Source organism: Pristiophorus japonicus, chromosome 20 (genome assembly GCF_044704955.1).
Source record: "Pristiophorus japonicus isolate sPriJap1 chromosome 20, sPriJap1.hap1, whole genome shotgun sequence".
NCBI classification, from domain to species: Eukaryota; Metazoa; Chordata; class Chondrichthyes; family Pristiophoridae; genus Pristiophorus; species Pristiophorus japonicus.
Window position 1 is genome coordinate 97924166 of NC_091996.1, and position 21665 is coordinate 97945830.

General features: G+C 53.1%; 1 protein-coding gene across 1 annotated transcript; it reads right to left on the minus strand.

Annotated features, from left to right (window-relative positions):
- Positions 1–204: 204 nt before the first annotated feature.
- LOC139232844 (protein turtle homolog B-like) lies at positions 205–17939 on the minus strand. The gene is made up of 5 exons (XM_070863336.1): positions 17787–17939; positions 9857–10225; positions 7329–7700; positions 5430–5543; positions 205–401 (listed from the first exon to the last, which is right to left on the minus strand). The coding sequence occupies exons 1-5, from the start codon at positions 17848–17850 to the stop codon at positions 205–207; spliced, it is 1116 nt and encodes a 371-aa protein (XP_070719437.1). The 5' UTR covers positions 17851–17939.
- Between the last annotated feature and the right edge of the window lie 3726 nt (positions 17940–21665).

The following is a 21665-nucleotide window of genomic DNA, read 5'->3' on the forward strand; positions in this document are numbered from 1 at the left end:
TCCCCCTCTGGTTCCATCGCCGATTATCGTCAATCTGTGCCCCTCTGGTTACCGGCCCTCCTGCCCCCGGGATACACGTTCTCCTCAATTACTCTTTGTAAACCCTTCGTGATTTGGGACGCCTCTGGCAAGTCGCCACAATAACCGTCTCTGCTCCGAGAACGATCCCGGTTTCTCCGGTCTCCCCTACGCGGCTGGAGTCCCTCAGCCCACCTCCGGTTGGGGAGGGGGTATGGTCTCCTCCGGCTCTGTTGGGCTCAGTGTCACTTGGACTGGCGGCCCGTACTGACGGGGCCTTTGGAGGAACGGTTCGAAGCCTCGAGTCACACCCACCTGCTCGCTGGATTCGGGTTGCTGCCGATTCCCTCCGGCAAGCCCCGGGGCCCGGTTCGGGGATTTCCCTGCGGAGTAAGGGCACAGCGATGAGCCCGGAATATTAAACGCAGGCACTCGCGGAGCAGCGCAGGCAGTGCCGGCCCTCGAGTGCAGTCACTGTTGTAGTGTGGGGAAAACACGGAGTGCACAGCAAGATCCCACAAGCAGCACTGCGATTATGACCAAGCGTTGGATCAATAATTGGCCCCATACACCGAGGAGAACTTTCCCCCTGCTCGTCTTCCAATAGTGGCTCCGGGAAACTTTGGCGTCTGCCCCGAGGAGCCAGGCAAGACCCTCGGTGTAAACCAGGAGGCGGGAGTCGGGGAGGGGACAGTTAAATCCAGCGGGGGTGGGGGGGGGTAGGGGCTGGACACTAACCTGACTCCGATCCCACAACCCTCGGCCCGATCTGACTGACCGCCCCAAGTTGGCGTGGACCTATTTAAATGTACAGGGACTTCAGCACATGGATCTAGGCCGACACTCCCCGTGCAGTACTGAGGGAGTGCCGCATTGTCGGAGGGGCAGTACTGAGGGAGCGCCGCACTGTCGGAGGGGCAGTACTGAGGGAGTGCCGCACTGTCGGAGGGGCAGTACTGAGGGAGCACCGCACTGTCGGAGGGGCAGTACTGAGGGAGCACCGCACTGTTGGAGGGGCAGTACTGAGGGAGTGCCGCACTGTCGGAGGGGCAGTACTGAGGGAGCACCGCACTGTCGGAGGGGCAGTACTGAGGGAGTGCCGTGCTGTCGGAGGGGCAGTACTGAGGGAGTGCTGCACTGTCGGAGGGGCAATACTGAGGGAGTGCTGCACTGTCGGAGAGGCAGTACTGAGGGAGTGCTGCACTGTCTGCTCTCTCAGATGAATGTAAAAGATCCCACGGCACTATTTCGAAGAAGAGCAGGGGAATTATTCCCAGTGTCCTGGGGCCAATATTTATCCCTCAATCAACAATTCTAGCAACAGATTATCTGGTCATTATCACAATACTGTGTGTGGGAGCTTGCTGTGTGCAAATTGCCTGCCGCGTTTCCCACATTACAACAGTGACTAAACTCCAAAAGTACTTCATTGGCTGTAAAGCGCTTTGGGACTTCCTTTTTTGGCACCTTGACACTTTTTGCTAGAGTATGGGACAGGTACTAGAGTGTGTGGGGCAGGTACTAGAGTGTGTGGAAGAGGTACTAGAGTGTGTGGGACAGTTACTAGAGTGTGTGGGAGAGGTACTAGAGTGTGTGGGACAGGTACTAGAGTGTGTGGGAGAGGTACTAGAGTGTGTGGGAGAGGTACTAGAGTGTGTGGGACAGGTACTAGAGTGCGTGGAAGAGGTACTAGAGTGTGTGGGGCAGGTACTAGAGTGTGTGGGAGAGGTACTATAGTGTGTGGGAGAGGTACTAGAGTGTGTGGGGCAGGTACTAGAGTGTGTGGGAGAGGTACTATAGTGTGTGGGGCAGGTACTAGAGTGTGTGGGAGAGGTACTATAGTGTGTGGAAGAGGTACTAGAGTGTGTGGGAGAGGTACTAGAGTGTGTGGGAGAGGTACTAGAGTGTGTGGAAGAGGTACTAGAGTGTGTGGGACAGGTACTAGAGTGTGTGGGACAGGTACTAGAGTGTGTGGAAGAGGTACTAGAGTGTGTGGGGCAGGTACTAGAGTGTGTGGGAGAGGTACTAGAGTGTGTGGGACAGGTACTAGAGTGTGTGGGGCAGGTACTAGAGTGTGTGGAAGAGGTACTAGAGTGTGTGGGAGAGGTACTAGAGTGTGTGGGACAGGTACTAGAGTGTGTGGGAGAGGTACTAGAGTGTGTGGGACAGGTACTAGAGTGTGTGGGAGAGGTACTAGAGTGTGTGGAAGAGGTACTAGAGTGTGTGGGGCAGGTACTAGAGTGTGTGGGAGAGGTACTAGAGTGTGTGGGACAGGTACTAGAGTGTGTGGGAAATGTACTAGAGTGTGTGGAAGAGGTACTAGAGTGTGTGGGGCAGGTACTAGAGTGTGTGGGAGAGGTACTAGAGTGTGTGGGGCAGGTACTAGAGTGTGTGGGACAGGTACTAGAGTGTGTGGAAGAGGTACCAGAGTGTGTGGGAGAGGTAGCAGAGTGTGTGGGAGAGGTACTAGAGTGTGTGGGACAGGTACTAGAGTGTGTGGGAGAGGTACTAGAGTGTGTGGGAGAGGTACTAGAGTGTGTGGGAGAGGTACTAGAGTGTGTGGGGAAGGTACTAGAGTGTGTGGGACAGGTACTAGAGTGTGTGGGGCAGGTACTAGAGTGTGTGGAAGAGGTACTAGAGTGTGTGGGGCAGGTACTAGAGTGTGTGGGGCAGGTACTAGAGTGTGTGGAAGAGGTACTAGAGTGTGTGGGGCAGGTACTAGAGTGTGTGGGACAGGTACTAGAGTGTGTGGAAGAGGTACTAGAGTGTGTGGGGCAGGTACTAGAGTGTGTGGGAGAGGTACTAGAGTGTGTGGGAGAGGTACTAGAGTGTGTGGGACAGGTACTAGAGTGTGTGGGAGAGGTACTAGAGTGTGTGGGGAAGGTACTAGAGTGTGTGGGGCAGGTACTAGAGTGTGTGGGGCAGGTACTAGAGTGTGTGGAAGAGGTACTAGAGTGTGTGGGGCAGGTACTAGAGTGTGTGGGAGAGGTACTAGAGTGTGTGGACAGGTACTAGAGTGTGTGGGGCAGGTACTAGAGTGTGTGGGAGAGGTACTAGAGTGTGTGGAAGAGGTACTAGAGTGTGTGGGGCAGGTACTAGAGTGTGTGGGACAGGTACTAGAGTGCGTGGAAGAGGTTCTAGAGTGTGTGGGGCAGGTACTAGAGTGTGTGGAAGAGGTACTAGAGTGTGTGGGACAGGTACTAGAGTGTGTGGAAGAGGTACTAGAGTGTGTGGGACAGGTACTAGAGTGTGTGGGGCAGGTACTAGAGTGTGGGGGGCAGGTACTAGAGTGTGTGGGGCAGAGCAAGTTAGCACATCCCATTATACATCTGTTTGTCTGATGGTTGTGCTCAGGTATAGATGACTAAACTATCACAGATGCAATCTCTAGAACTCCCTGTTGACAATGATCTCATCATCTCTGTCTCCAGGGCAGGCAGCGAGAAGCCCGGTTGATTCTCTCGGTCCCGTCGCAGTGCGACCAATTCCAAGGGCCCAATTGTTGCACCAATGGAGTCAGCTTCCTGGGCATGGAGCATGGACCAATCCTCCTGGGCTGCACACATCAGAACCACAAATGGAACTCACTACACTTTGTTCATCCGGTAACCACATGCACCGATATAACGCCTTCAATGCAGCAAAGTGGCCCAGGGTGATCCACAGGAGCGTGAACCAGGCTAAATCTGGCACCGAGATACATGGGGACATAGTGGGGCAGATGACCACGGAATGCTCAAAGAATTAGATTGTACGGAGCAGGAAGGTCTTACTGCAGTTGTACAGGGCCTTGGTGAAGCCTCATCTGGAATATTGTGTACCGTTTTGGTCTCCTAATCTGAGGAAGGATGTTCTTGCTATTGAGGGAGTGCAGTGAAGGTTCACCAGACTGATTCCCGGGATGGCTGGGCTGACATATGAGGAGAGACTTGATCGACTGGGCCTTTATACATTGGAGTTTAGAAGGATGAGAGGGGATCTCATAGCAACATTTAAAATTCTGATGGGACTGGACTGGTTAGATGCAGGAAGAATGTTCCCAATGTTGGGGAAGTCCAGAACCAGGGGACACAGTCTTAGGATAAGGGGTAAGCCATTTAGGACTGAGATGAGGAGAAACTTCTTCACTCAGAGAGTTGTTAACCTGTGGAATTCCCTGCCGCAGAGAGTTGTTGATGCCAGTTCATTGGATATATTCAAGAGGGAGTTAGATATGGCCCTTACGGCTAAAGGGATCAAGGGGTATGGAGAGAAAGCAGGAAAGGGGTACTGAAGGAATGATCAGCCCATGATCATATTGGCCTACTCCTGCACCTATTTTCTGTGTTTCTATGTTTCTATGTAAGAGGCTTAAAGGAGGAAGAGAGAGGAGGCGAGGTTGAGGGAGAGAGTTCACCAGCGTAGGGCTCAGGCGGCCAACAGCATTGTCAGAGCACGACCATTATTTCACAATTGAGAGCTCTAATTCCTGGACACATGAAGATAGCAGGAGACCGAGCTATACGATCAGAGTCAAGCGGGAACTGAAACTGCCAAAGTTCAATGGCTTCCAGCTCGGAATAACTCGCTAACCACAAACTTATCGACAATAGACAGCCCTGAGGAGCAGGAACTCGTGAATTTCTCACAAGCTTTGAACCTCTGGGTTATCACTCACAGCATCTCCGAGTTTGGTATCATGGGAGTGTGATAAAAGAAAATGGCCCCATCAATCCCATTCCTTCACTAGCTCATCTCCCCTGTCATGGGCTCCACCCACTCGGTTAATCTCCTCCCACAGTACACTTTAATCAATAATGGACTCTGCCACTCTGCAATCGCAGGGCATCACATCTGGGAGTGTTTGATGGGACAGTGTAGAGGGAGCTTTACTCTGTATCTAACCCCCTGTACCTGCCCTGGGAGTGTTTGATGGGACAGTGTAGAGGGAACTTTACTCTGTATCTAACCCCGTGCTGTACCTGCCCTGGGAGTGTGTGATGGGACAGTGTAGAGGGAGCTTTACTCTGTATCTAACCCGTGCTGTACCTGCCCTGGGAGTGTTTGATGTTACAGTGTAGAGGGAGCTTTACTCTGTATCTAACCCCCTGTACCTGCCCTGGGAGTGTTTGATGGGACAGTGTAGAGGGAGCTTTACTCTGTATCTAACCCCCTGTACCTGCCCTGGGAGTGTTTGATGTTACAGTGTAGAGGGAGCTTTACTCTGTATCTAACCCCCTGTACCTGCCCTGGGAGTGTTTGATGGGACAGTGTAGAGTGAACTGGCTGACACCAGGAATTTGAGTTGAGAAAGAGATCCATTCACACCACAAAGGTCACTTATCTTTACAGAGCTCAAAATTCGCAGAAACAAAGAATCTAAATGCCGACATGCAAAATATTCTCCGAAATACAAGTGAGTGTGTATTTACCTTTGTTATGTTTTTTTACCAAGAAGTAGATCAAAGACACCAATGGAACGATGATCAGGGCGACGGAAACTGCAGCCAATGACTGGTACGAGGCAGGAGCTGGGGGCACCATTGCTGAAAGAGAAGTTCCATTGTCTGCACTTTGTCAAATGAACGTCTGATATAGGGACCCACCAGCCCCCGGGCAGAGAGGGTTCACATTCCTCATGGGCCCTGGGAATGGGCAGAGGAGGTACAGACTGACCTGTTGTCCCATGGACTCTGGGAATGGGCAGAGGAGGTACAGACTGACCTGTTCTCCCATGGGCCCTGGGAATAGGCAGGAGGAGATACAGATGGACCTGTTGTCCCATGGACTCTGGGAATGGGCAGGAGGAGATACAGACGGACCTGTTCTCCCATGGACTCTGGGAATGGGCAGGAGGAGATACAGACGGACCTGTTTTCCCATGGGCCCTGGGAATAGGCAGGAGGAGATACAGACAGACCTGTTCTCCCATGGACTCTGGAAATGGGCAGGAGGAGATACAGACGGACCTGTTGTCCCATGGACTCTGGGAATGGGCAGGAGGAGATACAGACTGACCTGTTCTCCCATGGGCCCTGGGAATAGGCAGGAGGAGATACAGATGGACCTGTTGTCCCATGGACTCTGGGAATGGGCAGGAGGAGATACAGACGGACCTGTTCTCCCATGGACTCTGGGAATGGGCAGGAGGAGATACAGACGGACCTGTTTTCCCATGGGCCCTGGGAATAGGCAGGAGGAGATACAGGCTGACCTGTTGTCCCATGGACTCTGGGAATGGGCAGGAGGAGATACAGACGGACCTGTTGTCCCATGGACTCTGGGAATGGGCAGGAGGAGATACAGGCTGACCTGGAGTGCTGGTGTGTCCACTCTCCCTTGTTCCCTCCAGTCTTATTTTGCTCCCCTCTGACAGAAGGGAGCGGGGAGGAAGGCAGGGGGTGGAGGGGGGGTGTGTCAGTGTGTTTGTTTTCTATCTAATCTAGATCCAGTCTGTTTGATTTTCAGGCAGTCAAGGCTGTTCTGTTGCCCACTTGTTTTGGGGGAAGGGGGAGAGAGACCGGAACTATGGGCCATAAATATAAGATAGTCACTAATAAATGCAAAGGGGGAATTCAGGAGAAACGTCCTTATTGTAGCGGAAAGGGCCCCAGCCTGTTGAGTCAGTCCCGATACTCCTACTACCACCTTGTATCTACGTCTCACATGGATTGTGCCCAGAATATCGGAGGAGGTTTGTCAGGAGGTGGTCATCGCCTTTGCAATCTTCAGAGGTGACAGCACATTGCCAGCAGACAATGGTTACACCTTTCAACAAGGAGAAAAGGAATCACCAAGCAACCATCAACCGGTCCACCTTAGGTCAGCAATAGCAATATTACTCCAGAGCTTCATTAGAAATCAACTAAAGGATTATCGAGAAGGGCGTGAACTGATTAGGGGCAGTCAGCTTGGAAGTGAGAAGGGAGGAGTGTAGGTGGGATCTTCAATGACCAGAAACTGTTGGATAATGTTCTGCCTCAGAGATTGGTGAAGGAAGTTAGAAGAGATGGAAGGGGGGGGTTTGGTACAAACAGAGACATGGGCAGACGTCACCTCCAGCTGGAAATCCCAGAAGTAGTGCCGACGCTGGGGAATTAGTGGGACAGCATCTTAACCCATCTCCCGTCCCCTAACCAGCACCCCACCCCCACCACCTCACCACCTGACATCGGGCAGTAGCTGCCGCAGAAACTACCAAGAGAGAGGCAGCAGGATATAAACGGGCGAGGTGAACATGGGCAGAGAAGTGGCAGCTGCAGTTTAATACAGAATTAAAAAGCGGCATTTGGTGAGAAAGATAATGGCAATCTACATTAAATAATACCTACCCTGTACCAGCACCACAGATCCATTTCCACAAAGTGTCCTGCTTGGGTGAGGTTTGAGGATCGTAACCTGACACCTATAGGTACCATTGTCCTTTTGAGATGCTCGGGTGATCCTTAAGACTGAGAATTTCCTTGGTAAATCAGCTGTGGCAGAGACTCTGGGGTCAGGACTAACACACTGCGACGAATCAGAGATATTAGCCTTTATAGGGCAGGACACCTCAGTACTCGCCCCACTCCAGGTGAAGTTGAGCCCCTCTGGGTCAATGGCTGCTGTTGTCTGTAAGGTGCAGGTCAGAGAGATGCTTTCTCCTTCCGTTACCGAGAGGAAGGGAGGAGTCTGGGAGACAAATTCTGTCGGTGGTCCGGCTGCTAGACAAAAGGGACACAAGGTTCAGAAAACGGTAACGAGAGAATCACAGATTCAGAGTGAGCGAATATTGAAACACCATTGAAGAGGAAATCTCAAGTGTCACAACATAAGGTAGAGTGATAAGTACTACAGGGAATCGAATACGGCCAGGGTGATCTCCTGGACTAGTGTCGATCACCTGGGTGGGTCGCAGAGGAATTTTCCCAGATTTTTTCTCCCTAAATTGGCCTGGGTTTTTATCTGTTTTTTGCCTCTCCCAGGGGATCACATGGCTCTTGTTGCGGTGGAGTGTAGAATGTTTCAGTATAAGGGGTGTCACAGTTGTGTGGGACGGACTGGTTGGGCTGGGTGCTCTTTGCCTTTCCGCCATTGTTCATTGTTCATAGGTTTATCAGTAACCCTCAGGGCTGCTGGCCGAGGGCCGTGTGGCTCTTTGTCGGCCGACGCGGACACGATGGGCCAGAATGGCCTCCTTCTGCGCTGTAAATTTCTATGTTTCTATGAGATTCTTGAGCCATGAGAAGGGAAGAGTACCTGAGGTGTTTTCCCACTCCCTAACTCGTTCTTTTATCTTCGGAATACCTTATCTGAGAGGGGTAGCAACCAACGCTAAAGAGCGTCAACTATTCCTTCATAGGCTGCTACCTGGTCCCTCTCCAAAGCAACCTCTACCCGGCCAAATGGTATCTCTGCCTTATTCTACCAAGAGACAGAGTGACGGCACTAAAAAGATCAACATGTGCTCGACTTGTCATTGAGGGCGCTTCCTCTTTTGCTCGAAGTGGGGACATTGGCCGTGAATGGGTGGGAGAGCTCCCGAACCACTCCCATCCTCACCATCTGAATTCGGGCCACAGCTGGGTGCAAAATCCAGCTCGCACACTGTCCGAAACAGACTACACGATACGAGACACGAAACTCCCAAAGCAAGCGCTCTACTCGGAACTCCTTCACGGCAAGTGAGCCCCAGGTGGGCAGAGGAAACGTTACAGGGACACCCTCAAAGCCTCCCTGATAAAGTACACCATCCCCACCGACACCTGGGAGTCCCTGGCCCAAAGACCAGTCCACCCTAAGTGGAGGAAGTGCATCCGGGAGGGCGCTGAGCACCTCGAGTCTCGTCGCCGAGAGCGTGCAGAAACCAAGCGCAGGCAGCGGAAGGAGCGTGCGGCAAACCAGTCCCACCCTCCCCTTCCCTCAACCACTGTCTGTCCCACCTGTGACAGGGACTGTGGTTCCCGTATTGGACTGTTCAGTCACCTGTGGACTCACTGTTAGAGTGGAAGCAAGTCTTCCTCGATTCCGAGGGACTGACTACGCTGATGATGATGACGATGACAGGAGGACACAATCAGGAATGGGGCAAAATGGGCAGGTAAGTGGCTTATGCAGTTTAATACAGAAAGTGTGACAATACATTTTGAAATTGCCATTCGCCCTGATTTGGGGGGAGGGGGAGTGGGAGGGGGGTGGGCACTAACCTTCCGGGTCCAGGGCTTCCTGCGGTCAGCCTGAAAGTCCCACCCTCGACGTGCAATTGGACTGTGCGTCCCTGAAAGTAAGCGGAGCGCTGTCTCTGGCGATGCGCTTGGTTTGAGGGGCGTTCCGCTCCCAGGGCAGCCGGCGCTACGCGGGCGCAGTACAATGCACCTCCCTTTCAGGGCCACTGAGCAATCTGCAGGACCGATGGCGGACTGCCGCCGGAGGTGGTGCGTTCGACAAGGCCAGCAGCCCAGCACCCAACAACGGAGCGGCAGGCTGCACGATGGCCACCATTGTCGGGCCGACACACGAGTTGGCCGACAAATAAAGATGGCGGCCTGGGGCGCTACGGGGCTCCCCTTTAAGGGGCGGCCCGGGCGGCGGATTTGCGCAGGCTTCGCCTGGTCGCGGGGGCCAATTTCCACCCCCCCTCCCCCCTCCCCGCGCGGGACACGAAAAGGTCGCTGCCGGGCACTGAGGGATCGGTGCGCGTGACGATGATGTCATCACCCGTTGTGCACCAGCCCGGGGCACGAATCGTGGGGCGCGATGCGCTGCTGGGACCCCGCCACCCAAAACATCCGGGGGGGGGCAATTTTCCCCGAAGGCGCCATTGTGCCCCACAGAGGCACTCACACTCAAAGAATGGAAATATACCTTAAACTGTTCCTACCTTGCACCAGCACAACACAGCCATTTCCTTGAAGTTGGATGATCGGAACGGGATTGGCAATCTTAACCTGACACCAATAGGTACCACTGTCCTTTGGAGATGCTCGGGCGATCGTTAAGACGGAGGATTTATTTGATAAATCAGCTCTGGCGGAGACTCTGGGATCAGAACTGTTACACTGCGATGATCCAGAAGTGTGTGCTTCAACAGGACAGATCACATGGGTACGCTCCCTGGTCCAGTTGAAGATGAGCTCTTGTACATCAGTGGGTGGTATCTGTAAGGTGCAGGTCAGAGTGACCGTTTCCCCTTCCTTTACCGAGAGAAAGGAGGGGGTCTGGGAGACAGAACGTTGCATCAGTGCAGGGGCTGGATGAAAGGACAGAAGGCTCATTAACGTGCCAGGTGAAAAGACGAGTGAACGATTTAACGAATACAGCGAACATTGATCTAGAATTTAGGAACGTGCGAATATTCAAACACTATTGAAGAGGATTGCCTAAAGGACCTTCTTGTGTGATACTGAGGCATACAGGCTGGAAGGTGCCCGATTATATCCCATCTGTACCAAGGAACCTAATCTCACTGAGGGCAGGAAATGGGGAGAGGATGGGCAGGGCCAACAATTAGGCTCCTGGCCCTTTGGGGTGTAAGATGAGCCATACTATCCGTCTCTGATCACAATCCAGTCACCCCCCCCCCCACCGCTGGTGGCAAAGATGTGCGACAACAAGCCTTGAATGGTAGATGGAGAATAGCCCAACCATACAGGTTAAAACAACAAATTGAATTTATTTACACTTCAATCATATACAGAAGCAAAAACACTGGATGTTTAAAACATTGTACCAGCAACAACGCCTGGTTATATATCATCTTTTACTGGAATATTTCCCACGGTGCCAAATACTCTATCTGTCCCTAGGGCAGATCCTACATCAAGTCTCACTCATGGGAGGAAATCATTATCGTTGTCACAGGCAGTTCCTCGAAGCGAGGATGACTTGCTTCCACGCCAAGAAGGGATGAGTTTACAGGTGTTTCGATGAAGGACCTAATATTCCGGATCCCGAACTACATCCTGAAGGGTGGAAGATGCCTGTGGGTGGATTGTTTAACGTGGGGTGACCGTTGCACACCAGCCACCACACGGGGCTTGACAGAGCGAGGTCTGGGTCCAGGGGCAAGGGTTAACCAGGACGGCTGGAGACCTGCTCTGCTGCACGGACCCAGTGCGCTCACATATCGCAGTGTGGGCTGGGCCCGTGCTGCCCCTGGGCCTTCGCCTCTCCTGGGCCCCGGTCACTTCCCTCTACAATCGCTCGGCTCTCCTGGGCCCCGGTCACTTCCCTCTACAATCGCTCGGCTCTCCTGGGCCCCGGTCACTTCCCTCTCCGGACTCTCACTGCTCCTTCGCCCCTCCTGCTGTGCCTGCCCGCACTACAATCAGCGACCTGACTTCGCAGCCGTCGCCCTCCTGCAGCAGCATGAGCTACTCCCTGCAGTGGTATACCGCTGTAAGCTGCTCCTTCCAATGGCCCCGGCCTGTTGATGGTCTTGCAGGCCGGGGCTGGGCCGATTTCCGGGATCGTGGCACCTGAGAACCTCATTTTCCAATTTCTCTGGCTACAGGTGTGGTGTCGAAGGACTGCTAAGATTGTATGGTTGTTTAAAAAGGGAGAAAGGGATAGACCGAGTAATTAAAGGCCAGTCCGCCTAACCTTGGCAAATTAGTGGAACAAATTTTGAAGGACAGCATTAATCTTCATTTGGAAAGGCTTGGTTTAATCAAGGACAGTCAGCATGGATTTGTTTAGGGAAGTTCGTGTCTGACTAACTTGATTGCATTTTTTCAGGAGGTAACCAGGAGGGTTGATGAGGGCAGTGTGTATGATGTAGTACATATGGATTTTAGCAAAGCTTTTGATAAGGTCCCACATGGTAGACTGGTCATGAAAGTAAAAGCCCATGGGATCCAGGGCAAAGTGGCAAGTTGGATCCAAAATTGTCTCAGAGGCAGGAAGCAAAGGGTAATGGTTGATGGATGTTTTTGTGATTGGAACGATGTATCCAGTGGGGTTCCACAGGGCTCAGTGCTGGGTCCCTTGCTTTTTGTGGTATATATCAATAATTTAAACTTCAATATATGGAGCATGATTAAGAAGTTTGCAGATGACACTACAACAGGCCGTGTGGTTGATGATGAAGAAGAAAGCTGTAGACTGCAGGAAGATATCGATGAACTGGTCAGGTGGACAGAACAGTGGCAAATGGAATTCAATTCGGAGAAGTGTGAGGTAATGCATCTGGGGAGGTCTAACAAGGCGAGGGAATACACATTAAATGGTCGGACACTGAGAAGTGTAGAGGAACAGAGGGACCTGGGAGTGCAGGCCCACAGATCCCTGAAGGTAGCAGGCCAGGTAGATAAGGTGATTAAGAAGGCATACGGAATACTTGCCTTTATTGGTCGAGGCATATAATACAAGAGCAGGGAGGTTATGCTTGAACTGTATAAAACACTGGTTAGGCCACAGCTGGAGTACTGCGTGCAGTTCTGGTCACCATATTACAGGAAGGATGTGATTGCACTGGAGAGGGTGCAGAGGAAGTTTACCAGGATGTTGCTGGGACTGGAGAATTTTAGCAATGAGGAAAGATTGGATAGGCTGGGGTTGTTTTCTTTGGAACAGAGGAGGCTGAGGGGAGAGCTGATTGAGGTGTATAAAATGATAAGGGGCCTGGATAAAGTGGATAGGACGGACCTGTTTCCCTTGACAGAGGGGGGCAACAACCAGGGGGCACAGATTTAAAGTAATTGGGGGGAGGTTTAGAGGGGATTTGAGGGGAAATGCCTTCACCCAGAGGGTGGTGGGGGTCTGGAACTCACTGCCTGAAAGGGTGGTAGAGGGAGAAATGCATTTAAAAGAAAGACTTGCATTTATATAGCGCCTTTCACGATCACCGGACGTCTCAAAGTGCTTTACAGCCAATGAAGTACTTTTGGAGTGTGGTCACTGTTGTAATGTGGGAAACGCCAACTTGCGCACAGCAAGCTCCCACACACAGCAATGTGAAAATGACCAGATAATCTGTTTTAGTGATGTTGGTTGAAGGATAAATATTGGCCCCAGGACACCGGGAGAACTCCCCTGCTCTTCTTCAAAATAGTGGCCACGGGATCTTTTACATCCACCTGAGAGAGGGCAGACGGGGCCTCGGTTTAATGTCTCATCTGAAAGACTGCCCCTCCAACAGTGCGGCACTCCCTCAGTACTGCCCCTCCAACAGTGCGGCTCTCCCTCAGTACTGCCCCTCCAACAGTGCGGCGCTCCCTCAGTACTGCCCCTCCAACAGTGCGGCTCTCCCTCAGTACTGCCCCTCCGATAGTGCGGCACTCCCTCAGTACTGCCCCTCTGACAGTGCGGGGCTGCCTCAGTACTGCCCCTCCGACAGTGCGGCGCTCCCTCAGTACTGCCCCTCCGACAGTGCGGCGCTCCCTCAGTACTGCCCCTCCGACAGTGCGGCGCTCCCTCAGTACTGCCCCTCCGACAGTGCGGCGCTCCCTCAGTACCGCCCCTCCGACAGTGCGGCGCTCCCTCAGCACTGCCCCTCCGACAGTGCGGCGCTCCCTCAGTACCTCCCCTCCGACAGTGCGGGGCACCCTCAGCACTGCCACTCCGACAGTGTGGGGCTCCCTCAGCACTGCCCCTCCGACAGTGCGGTGCTCCCTCAGTACTGCCCCTCCGACAGTGCGGCGCTCCCTCAGCACTGCCCCTCCGACAGTGTGGGGCTCCCTCAGCATTGCCCCTCCGACAGTGCGGGGCTCCCTCAGCACTGCCCCTCCGACAGTGCGGCGCTCCCTCAGCACTGCCCCTCCGACAGTGCGGGGCTCCCTCAGCACTGCCCCTCTGACAGTGCGGGGCTCCCTGAGCACTACACTGGATTATTAGCTTGGATTTTTTTTGTGCGTAAGTCCCTGGCGTGGGACTTGAATCCACAATCTACTGACTCAGAGATGAAAGTGCTGCCCACTGAGGCATGGCTGACATTTAAAAAGTACCCGGATGTGCACCTGAAGTGCCGTAACCTGCAGGGCTATGGACCGAGAGCTGGAAAGTGGGATTAGACTGGGTAGCTCTTGGTCGGCCAGCGGGGACACGATGGGCTGAATGGCCTCCTTCCGTGCTGTCAATGTCTATGGTTCTATGCGATACTTGAACCACTTACTAAGGAACAGTAGCTTCCCATTGCCTTCCTCAAGTGTTTTATCTTTGGAGTACCTTATCCAATAGAGGATGCAGCCATTACTAAACAGTACACTCACCTCTTACAGCTAGCCATTGACTGCACACCTATTGGAGTTGAGTACCATCCCTGGAGGTTGTAATGTGTTTGCTCCGTGGGTTCTTTGCTTAAGAATCCATAGCAACACGTTGTTATTAAGAACCAGTTGGTTTATTAGCGAAGGTTTAACAATCACACGACACATTACCGGTTCATCCACCAGGCTCACAACCACCTGCCCCATCGTGGGTCCCCCAAACCCAACTGGCTGGGGTTTTATTGAGTCTTGTGAACATCACATGCCTAACTGAGCCACTCCCAACTTGACAGCTGTACTCACAGGTGCGTTGAGTATTCAGAGCCAACGCTCTGGTCTTGTGCTCACTGGGCCTGTTTGCAGTGGGACTCAAGCCTAACCCTTCGGACTCAGAGATGGGAATACTGGCGCTGAGCCAATGGTCACTCTTTCCGGATACAAGCAGCCGACTGTCAACCCAGCTTGCAGGGATTCTATTCTAGCCTGCACTCACCAGGGCTGCCTGGAGCAGAGATCGAACTTGCCACCTTCGGACTCAGAGGCTGCAACGACACCACTGAGATAAAGGCCACTTCCTGGCAGACCATTAATAAGTTTCGGGGCACAGGAGAGGCAAGAGTCCAGGGCACAGGAGAGGCAAGAGTCCAGGGCCCAGGAGAGGCAAGAGTCCAGGGCTCAGGAGAGGCAAGAGTCCAGGGCCCAGGAGAGGCAAGAGTCCAGGGCTCAGGAGAGGCAAGAGTCCAGGGCCCAGGGGAGGGGAGAGTCCAGGGCCCAGGAGAGGCGAGAGTCCAGGGCCCAGGGGAGGCGAGAGTTCGGGGCCCAGGAGAGGCAAGAGTCTGGGGCCCAGGGGAGGGGAGAGTCCAGGGCCCAGGAGAGGCGAGAGTTTGGGGCCCAGGAGAGGCGAGAGTCCAGGGCCCAGGAGAGGCGAGAGTCCAGGGCGCAGGAGAGGCGAGAGTTTGGGGCCCAGGAGAGGCGATAGTCCAGGGCCCAGGAGAGGCAAGAGTCCAGGGCTCAGGAGAGGCAAGAGTCCAGGGCCCAGGAGAGGCGAGAGTCCAGGGCCCAGGAGAGGCAAAAGTCCAGGGCCCAGGAGAGGCGAGAGTCCAGGGCCCAGGGGAGGCGAGAGTCCAGGGCCCAGGAGAGGCAAGAGTCCAGGGCTCAGGAGAGGCAAGAGTCCAGGGCTCAGGAGAGGCAAGAGTCCAGGGCCCAGGAGAGGCGAGAGTCCAGGGCCCAGGGGAGGCGAGAGTCCAGGGCCCAGGGGAGGCGAGAGTTCGGGGCCCAGGAGAGGCAAGAGTCCGGGGCCCAGGGGAGGGGAGAGTCCAGGGCCCAGGAGAGGCGAGAGTTTGGGGCCCAGGAGAGGCGAGAGTCCAGGGCCCAGGAGAGGCAAGAGTCCAGGGCGCAGGAGAGGCGAGAGTTCGGGGCCCAGGGGAGGCGAGAGTTCGGAGTCCAGGGGCAGCACGGGCCCAGCCCACACTGCGATATGTGAGCACACTGGGTCCGTGCAGCAGAGCAGGTCTCCAGGCGTCCTGGTTAACCCTTGCCCCTGGACCAAGCCCTCGCTCTGTCAAACCCGTGTGGTGGCTGGTGTACAACGGTCACCCCACGTTAAAACAATCCACCCACAGGCATCTTCCACCCTTCAGGATGTAGTTCGGGATCCGGAATATTAGATCCTTCATCGAAACACCTGGGAACTCATCCCTTTTTTTGGTGGAGCAAAGTCCTCCTCGTGTCGAGGGACCGCCTGTGATAATGATGAATAAGGAACCACAACAAGAGGTCACGAGTTGGATGCAATCAGACCAGACAGTGAGTCAGGACAAGCCCACTCATTCACAGGCTGCTCCCTGGCCCCTCGCCAAACGTACCTGCACCCGTCCACCCGTAGGATCGCTGCCTTCCTCTACCAAGGGACATGGTGACGGCCCTGAATATATCGAACCGTTCTCAATCTCATCATTGAAGGTTTCTCAACACTTTCTCTTCCTGTTCTCTCTCATCTTTGTGTCTCATTCTCTGTTCATCTCACTCTCGACGTTTCTCTCTCTCCCTTCCTCTCTCTCCCTTCTCTCTCTCTGTTTCTCTCTCTCTCACCCATCTCTTGCTGTCTCTCTCTCTCTCTCTCACCCATCTCTTGCTGTCTCTCTCTCTCTCTTTCTGTTTCTGTTTCTCTCTCTCTCACCCATCTCTTGCTCTCTCTCTCTCTCTCTCTCACCCATCTCTTGCTGTCTCTCTCTCTCTCTTGCTGTTTCTCTCTCTCTCACCCATCTCTTGCTCTCTCTTTCTCTCTCTTGCTGTTTCTCTCTCTCTCACCCATCTCTTGCTGTCTCTCTCTCTCTCTCTTTCTGTTTCTCTCTCTCTCACCCATCTCTTGCTGTCTCTCTCTCTCTCTTGCTGTCTCTCTCTCTCTCTCTCTCTCTCACCCATCTCTTGCTGTCTCTCTCTCTCTCTTTCTGTTTCTCTCTCTCTCACCCATCTCTTGCTGTCTCTCTCTCTCTCTTGCTGTCTCTCTCTCTCTCTCTCTCACCCATCTCTTGCTGTCTCTCTCTCTCTCTTTCTGTTTCTCTCTCTCTCACCCATCTCTTGCTGTCTCTCTCTCTCTCTTGCTGTCTCTCTCTCTCTCTCTCTCACCCATCTCTTGCTCTCTCTCACCCATCTCTTGCTGTCTCTCTCTCTTGCTGTCTCTCTCTCTCTCTCTCTCACCCATCTCTTGCTGTCTCTCTCTCTCTCTCTTGCTGTCTCTCTCTCTCTCACCCATCTCTTGCTGTCTCTCTCTCTCTCCCTTGCTGTTTCTCTCTCTCTCACCCATCTCTTGCTGTCTCTCTCTCTCTCTCTCTTGCTGTCTCTCTCTCTCTCACCCATCTCTTGCTCTCTCTCTCTCTCTCTCACCCATCTCTTGCTGTCTCTCTCTCTGTCTCTTGCTGTCTCTCTCTCTCTCACCCATCTCTTGCTGTCTCTCTCTCTCTCTCTTGCTGTTTCTCTCTCTCTCACCCATCTCTTGCTCTCTCTCTCTCTCTCTCTCGCTGTTTCTCTCTCTCTCACCCATCTCTTGCTGTCTCTCTCTCTCTCTCTTGCTGTTTCTCTCTCTCTCACCCATCTCTTGCTGTCTCTCTCTCTCTCTTGCTGTTTCTCTCTCTCTCACCCATCTCTTGCTGTCTCTCTCTCTCTCTCTTGCTGTCTGTCTCTCTCTCACCCATCTCTTGCTGTCTCTCTCTCTCTCTCTTGCTGTTTCTCTCTCTCTCACCCATCTCTTGCTGTCTCTCTCTCTCTTGCTGTTTCTCTCTCTCTCACCCATCTCTTGCTGTCTCTCTCTCTCTCTCTCTTGCTGTCTGTCTCTCTCTCTCACCCATCTCTTGCTCTCTCTCTCTCTCTCTGCCCCTCTCCCTCTGTTTCTCTCTCTCCCTTCTCTTCCCTTCTCACCACCAGTTTCTGATGATCACCACACCCCTCTGAGATCTGAGTCCCTTTTGACTTTTCCGATCAACAGGAAGGTTTGCAACACTGAGTTAATCTGAACCGCTAAACATCGCTGTTAGCAGGCTGGCTTCCTGGACAGTGTAAGCGGAGACATTCAGACAACAGTCGGGATCGTGGCCGAGCCCATCTTACCGGTAACAAGGAGAGAGATGCAACTTGTCCAGACCCAGGCAGGAGCGAGGCATCTCCGAGTCATAGCCAGAGGCTGAGCTGTTTTGACTGTGCCAGGGCGAGATTGCTAAGGTTTCTTTGTATGCCTCTATCCACAACTGACCACAATATGATTTCTCACTTGCTCGCAGTTCAAACAGCACTTGTACACTTCCTTAAAATTCATAACACATATCCGGCCTTATAGCCGCAGTTGGCTTCTCAGAACAGGCAGAATGACAAGCAGCTGATGTTCCTTGTCCGGACTTGCAGAACTTTCTTCCCCTGCCACTAGACAATATCCACCTCCTCCATCACCAGTGCACCGTGGGTACTGTATCACCACACAACTTGCATTTATATTGATAATAAAACCACCCAAGGTGCAGCACAGCGGCAATTTGCAGACACAATGTGGCACCGAGCCAAAGAAAGAGACATTAGGGCAGGTGACCAGAAGCCTGGTCACAGAGCTGGCTTTTAAGGAGCGTCCTGAAGGAGGAGAGAGAGGCGGAGAGGTTTAGGGAGGGAGTTCCAGAGCTTGGGGCCCAGGCAACAGAAGGCACGGCCACCGATGGAGGGGCGAAGAAGATTGGGAATGCGCCAAAGGCCAAAACTGGAGGAGCACGGAGATGTCGCAGGGCTGTAGGCAATGGTCCCTCTCGTTGTTGGAGGGCGTGCGGGCCATTCAAAATTCCGTCCACGGGCAGTTTTCCTATTTAAAAGCCAGCTGACTGGCTGTGGAACCTTCAGAGATTCCCCCTACCTCCAGTCCCACAACCCCGCGAGATCTCTGCGCTCCTCCAATTCTGCCCTCCTGACCATCCCCGATTTTAATCGCTCCACTATCGGTGGCCGTGCCCCACACTCGGGAATTCTCTCTCTAAACCTCTCCGCCTCTCTACCCTGTTGGGTGTTGAATCTAGCAAGGCTCCTGGCTCCTTTTCAATTGCATTCTTAATTATTTCAACATCATTCATGGAGTATGTGTGCCAGCCATTTATCCTTCCAATGCATGGTACAATAAAACCTATAAAATTAGGGACACCAAGAGCAGGTCTCCAGCCGTCCTGGTTAACCCTTGCCCCTGGACCAAGACCTAGCTCTGTCAAGCCCGTGTGGTGGCTGGTGTGCAACGGTCACCCCACGTTAAAACAATCCACCCACAGGCAACTTCCACCATTTAAAATGACTTCATCAGTCTCCTGGGTACTCATTTTTGGCGTGGAGTCAGGTCACTCTCAACCCTCAGGGACTGCCTATGATGACTGTCTATGTATCAGGTATCCCTTTCTCTGCAAGTGTTTCTTAACTTCCAAATGGTACTTGTATGTACTGGCCTCCCATCTTCCACCATTCATAACGGTGAGCTCGTCCAAACTCTGCTGCCTCGTGTCCTAACTCGCACCCAGTCCCACTCACCCATCACCCCCTGTGCTCACTGCCCCGTGTCCTAACTCTCACCGAGTCCCGCTCACCCATCACCCCCTGTGCTCACTGCCCCGTGTCCTAACTCGCACCCAGTCCCACTCACCCATCACCCCCTGTGCTCGTTGCCCCGTGTCCTAACTCACACCCAGTCCCGCTCACCCATCACCCCCTGTGCTCACTGCCCCGTGTCCTAACTCGCACTCAGTCCCGCTCACCCATCACCCCCTGTGCCCCGTGTCCTAACTCGCACCCAGTCCTGCTCACCCATCACCCCCTGTGCTCGCTGCCCCGTGTCCTAACTCGCACCGAGTCCCACTCACGCATCACCCCCTGTGCTCACTGCCCCGTGTTCTAACTCACACCGAGTCCTGCTCACCCATCGCCCCCTGTGCCCCGTGTCCTAACTCACACCGAGTCCTGCTCACCCATCGCCCCCTGTGCCCCGTGTCCTAACTCACACCCAGTCCTGCTCACCCATCGCCCCCTGTGCCCCGTGTCCTAACTCACACCGAGTCCTGCTCACCCATCGCCCCCTGTGCCCCGTGTCCTAACTCACACCGAGTCCCACTCACCCATCACCCCCTGTGCCCCGTGTCCTAACTCGCACCGAGTCCTGCTCACCCATCGCCCCCTGTGCCCCGTGTCCTAACTCGCACCGAGTCCTGCTCACCCATCGCCCCCTGTGCTCACTGCCCCGTGTCCTAACTCGCACCGAGTCCTGCTCACCCATCGCCCCCTGTGCCCCATGTCCTAACTCGCACCGAGTCCCACTCACGCATCACCCCCTGTGCTCACTGCCCCGTGTTCTAACTCACACCGAGTCCTGCTCACCCATCGCCCCCTGTGCCCCGTGTCCTAACTCACACCCAGTCCTGCTCACCCATGGGCACTCTGCACTGTACACCTCATGGTGCAACATTAGCGTCTCTGTCTCCAGATCAGAAAGCTGCATGTTCAAATCATGTCGTCCAGTGGTTAGGATTCAGAGCTCGCACTGCCGTGGCCTGGGTTCGATTCCCGGTCAGGGAAAGTGTTTTTACAGAGTAAGTTGACAAAAATAATTCAAGTCTGTGAGATACTCAATCATTATTTCAATCATCATTAATCCACCCACAACATGTGTTGCTCACTGAAGGAAATATAAATATGTTTGCCGAGCGACTATCCAATTTTAATAACTTTTTTACAACCGTAGAATCAGCAGAAAAACAGGATATTCGGCCCATAGTACCGAATATATAGCCCATAGTGCGAGAGTAAGGAAGGCTTGCTACAATTGTACAGGGCCCTGGTGAGACCACACCTGGAGTACTGCGCACAGTTTTGGTCTCCTTGTCTGAGGAAGGATACACTTGCCTGGGAGGTGGTACAACGGAGGTTCACTCGGTTGATTCCCGGGATAAGAGGGCTGTCCTATGAGGAAAGGTTGAGGAGGTTGGGCCTATCCTCTCCGGAATTCAGAAGAATGAGAGGTGATCTTATCGAAACGTATAAGATTATGAGGGGCTTGACAAGGTGGATGCAGAGAGGATGTTTCCACCGATGGGGGAGACTAGAACTAGGGGGCATGGTCTTAGAATAAGGGGCCGCCCATTTAAAACTGAGATGAGGAGGAATTTCTTCTCTGAGAGGGTTGTAAATCTGTGGAATTCACTGCCCCAGAGAGCTGTGGAAGCCGGGACATTGAATAAATTTAGGACAGAAATAGACAGTTTCTTAAACGATAAGGGGTTATGGGGAGCGGGCGGGGAAGTGGATCTGAGTCCATGATCGGATCAGCCATGATCGTATTAAATGTCGGAGCAGGCTCGAGGGGCCGAATGGCCGACTCCTGCTCCTATTTCTTATGTTCCGATGACACATACAATATTCGGAAGGGGATTGACAGGGTCAATGTTGAGAATCCCGGCTAGCTCAGTCAGTAGAGCAGGAGACTCTCAATCTCAGGGTTGTGGGTTTGAGCCCCATGTTGGGTGAATTATTTTCTTTAAACTTTTATGTTGCTTTCACGGGAAAACATCATTAATGAGCCCATAATCTTCTTTTGCCCAATGTAAGAAATGCAAACTGAGGGAGAGTTGATCATTTGTTCTGTGCTCTGTATAAGAACACAAGAACCAGGAGCAGGAGTCAGCCATTTGGCCCTTCGAGCCTGCCTTCTTTTGCACTGAAACAAATTATAACCGTGTTTTTAAATGAGCAGTGCGAGATATTTAGAGGGCACCTTTCAATGCTTCACAAAACCATTCCTTTCGCTACAGCCACCCGGGATTGATTCCTGGTTTGGGAAGTAACTTTGATATCACTGTTTGTAATTGAAGTGGGGTCATTTTATTCAGTTCGATGGATGTCCCAAAGCACTTCAGAGTGGTGTCCAAACAAATGAGTTTGTAATTAAAAACACTGAACGTCAGGAGTGGGATTTGAACC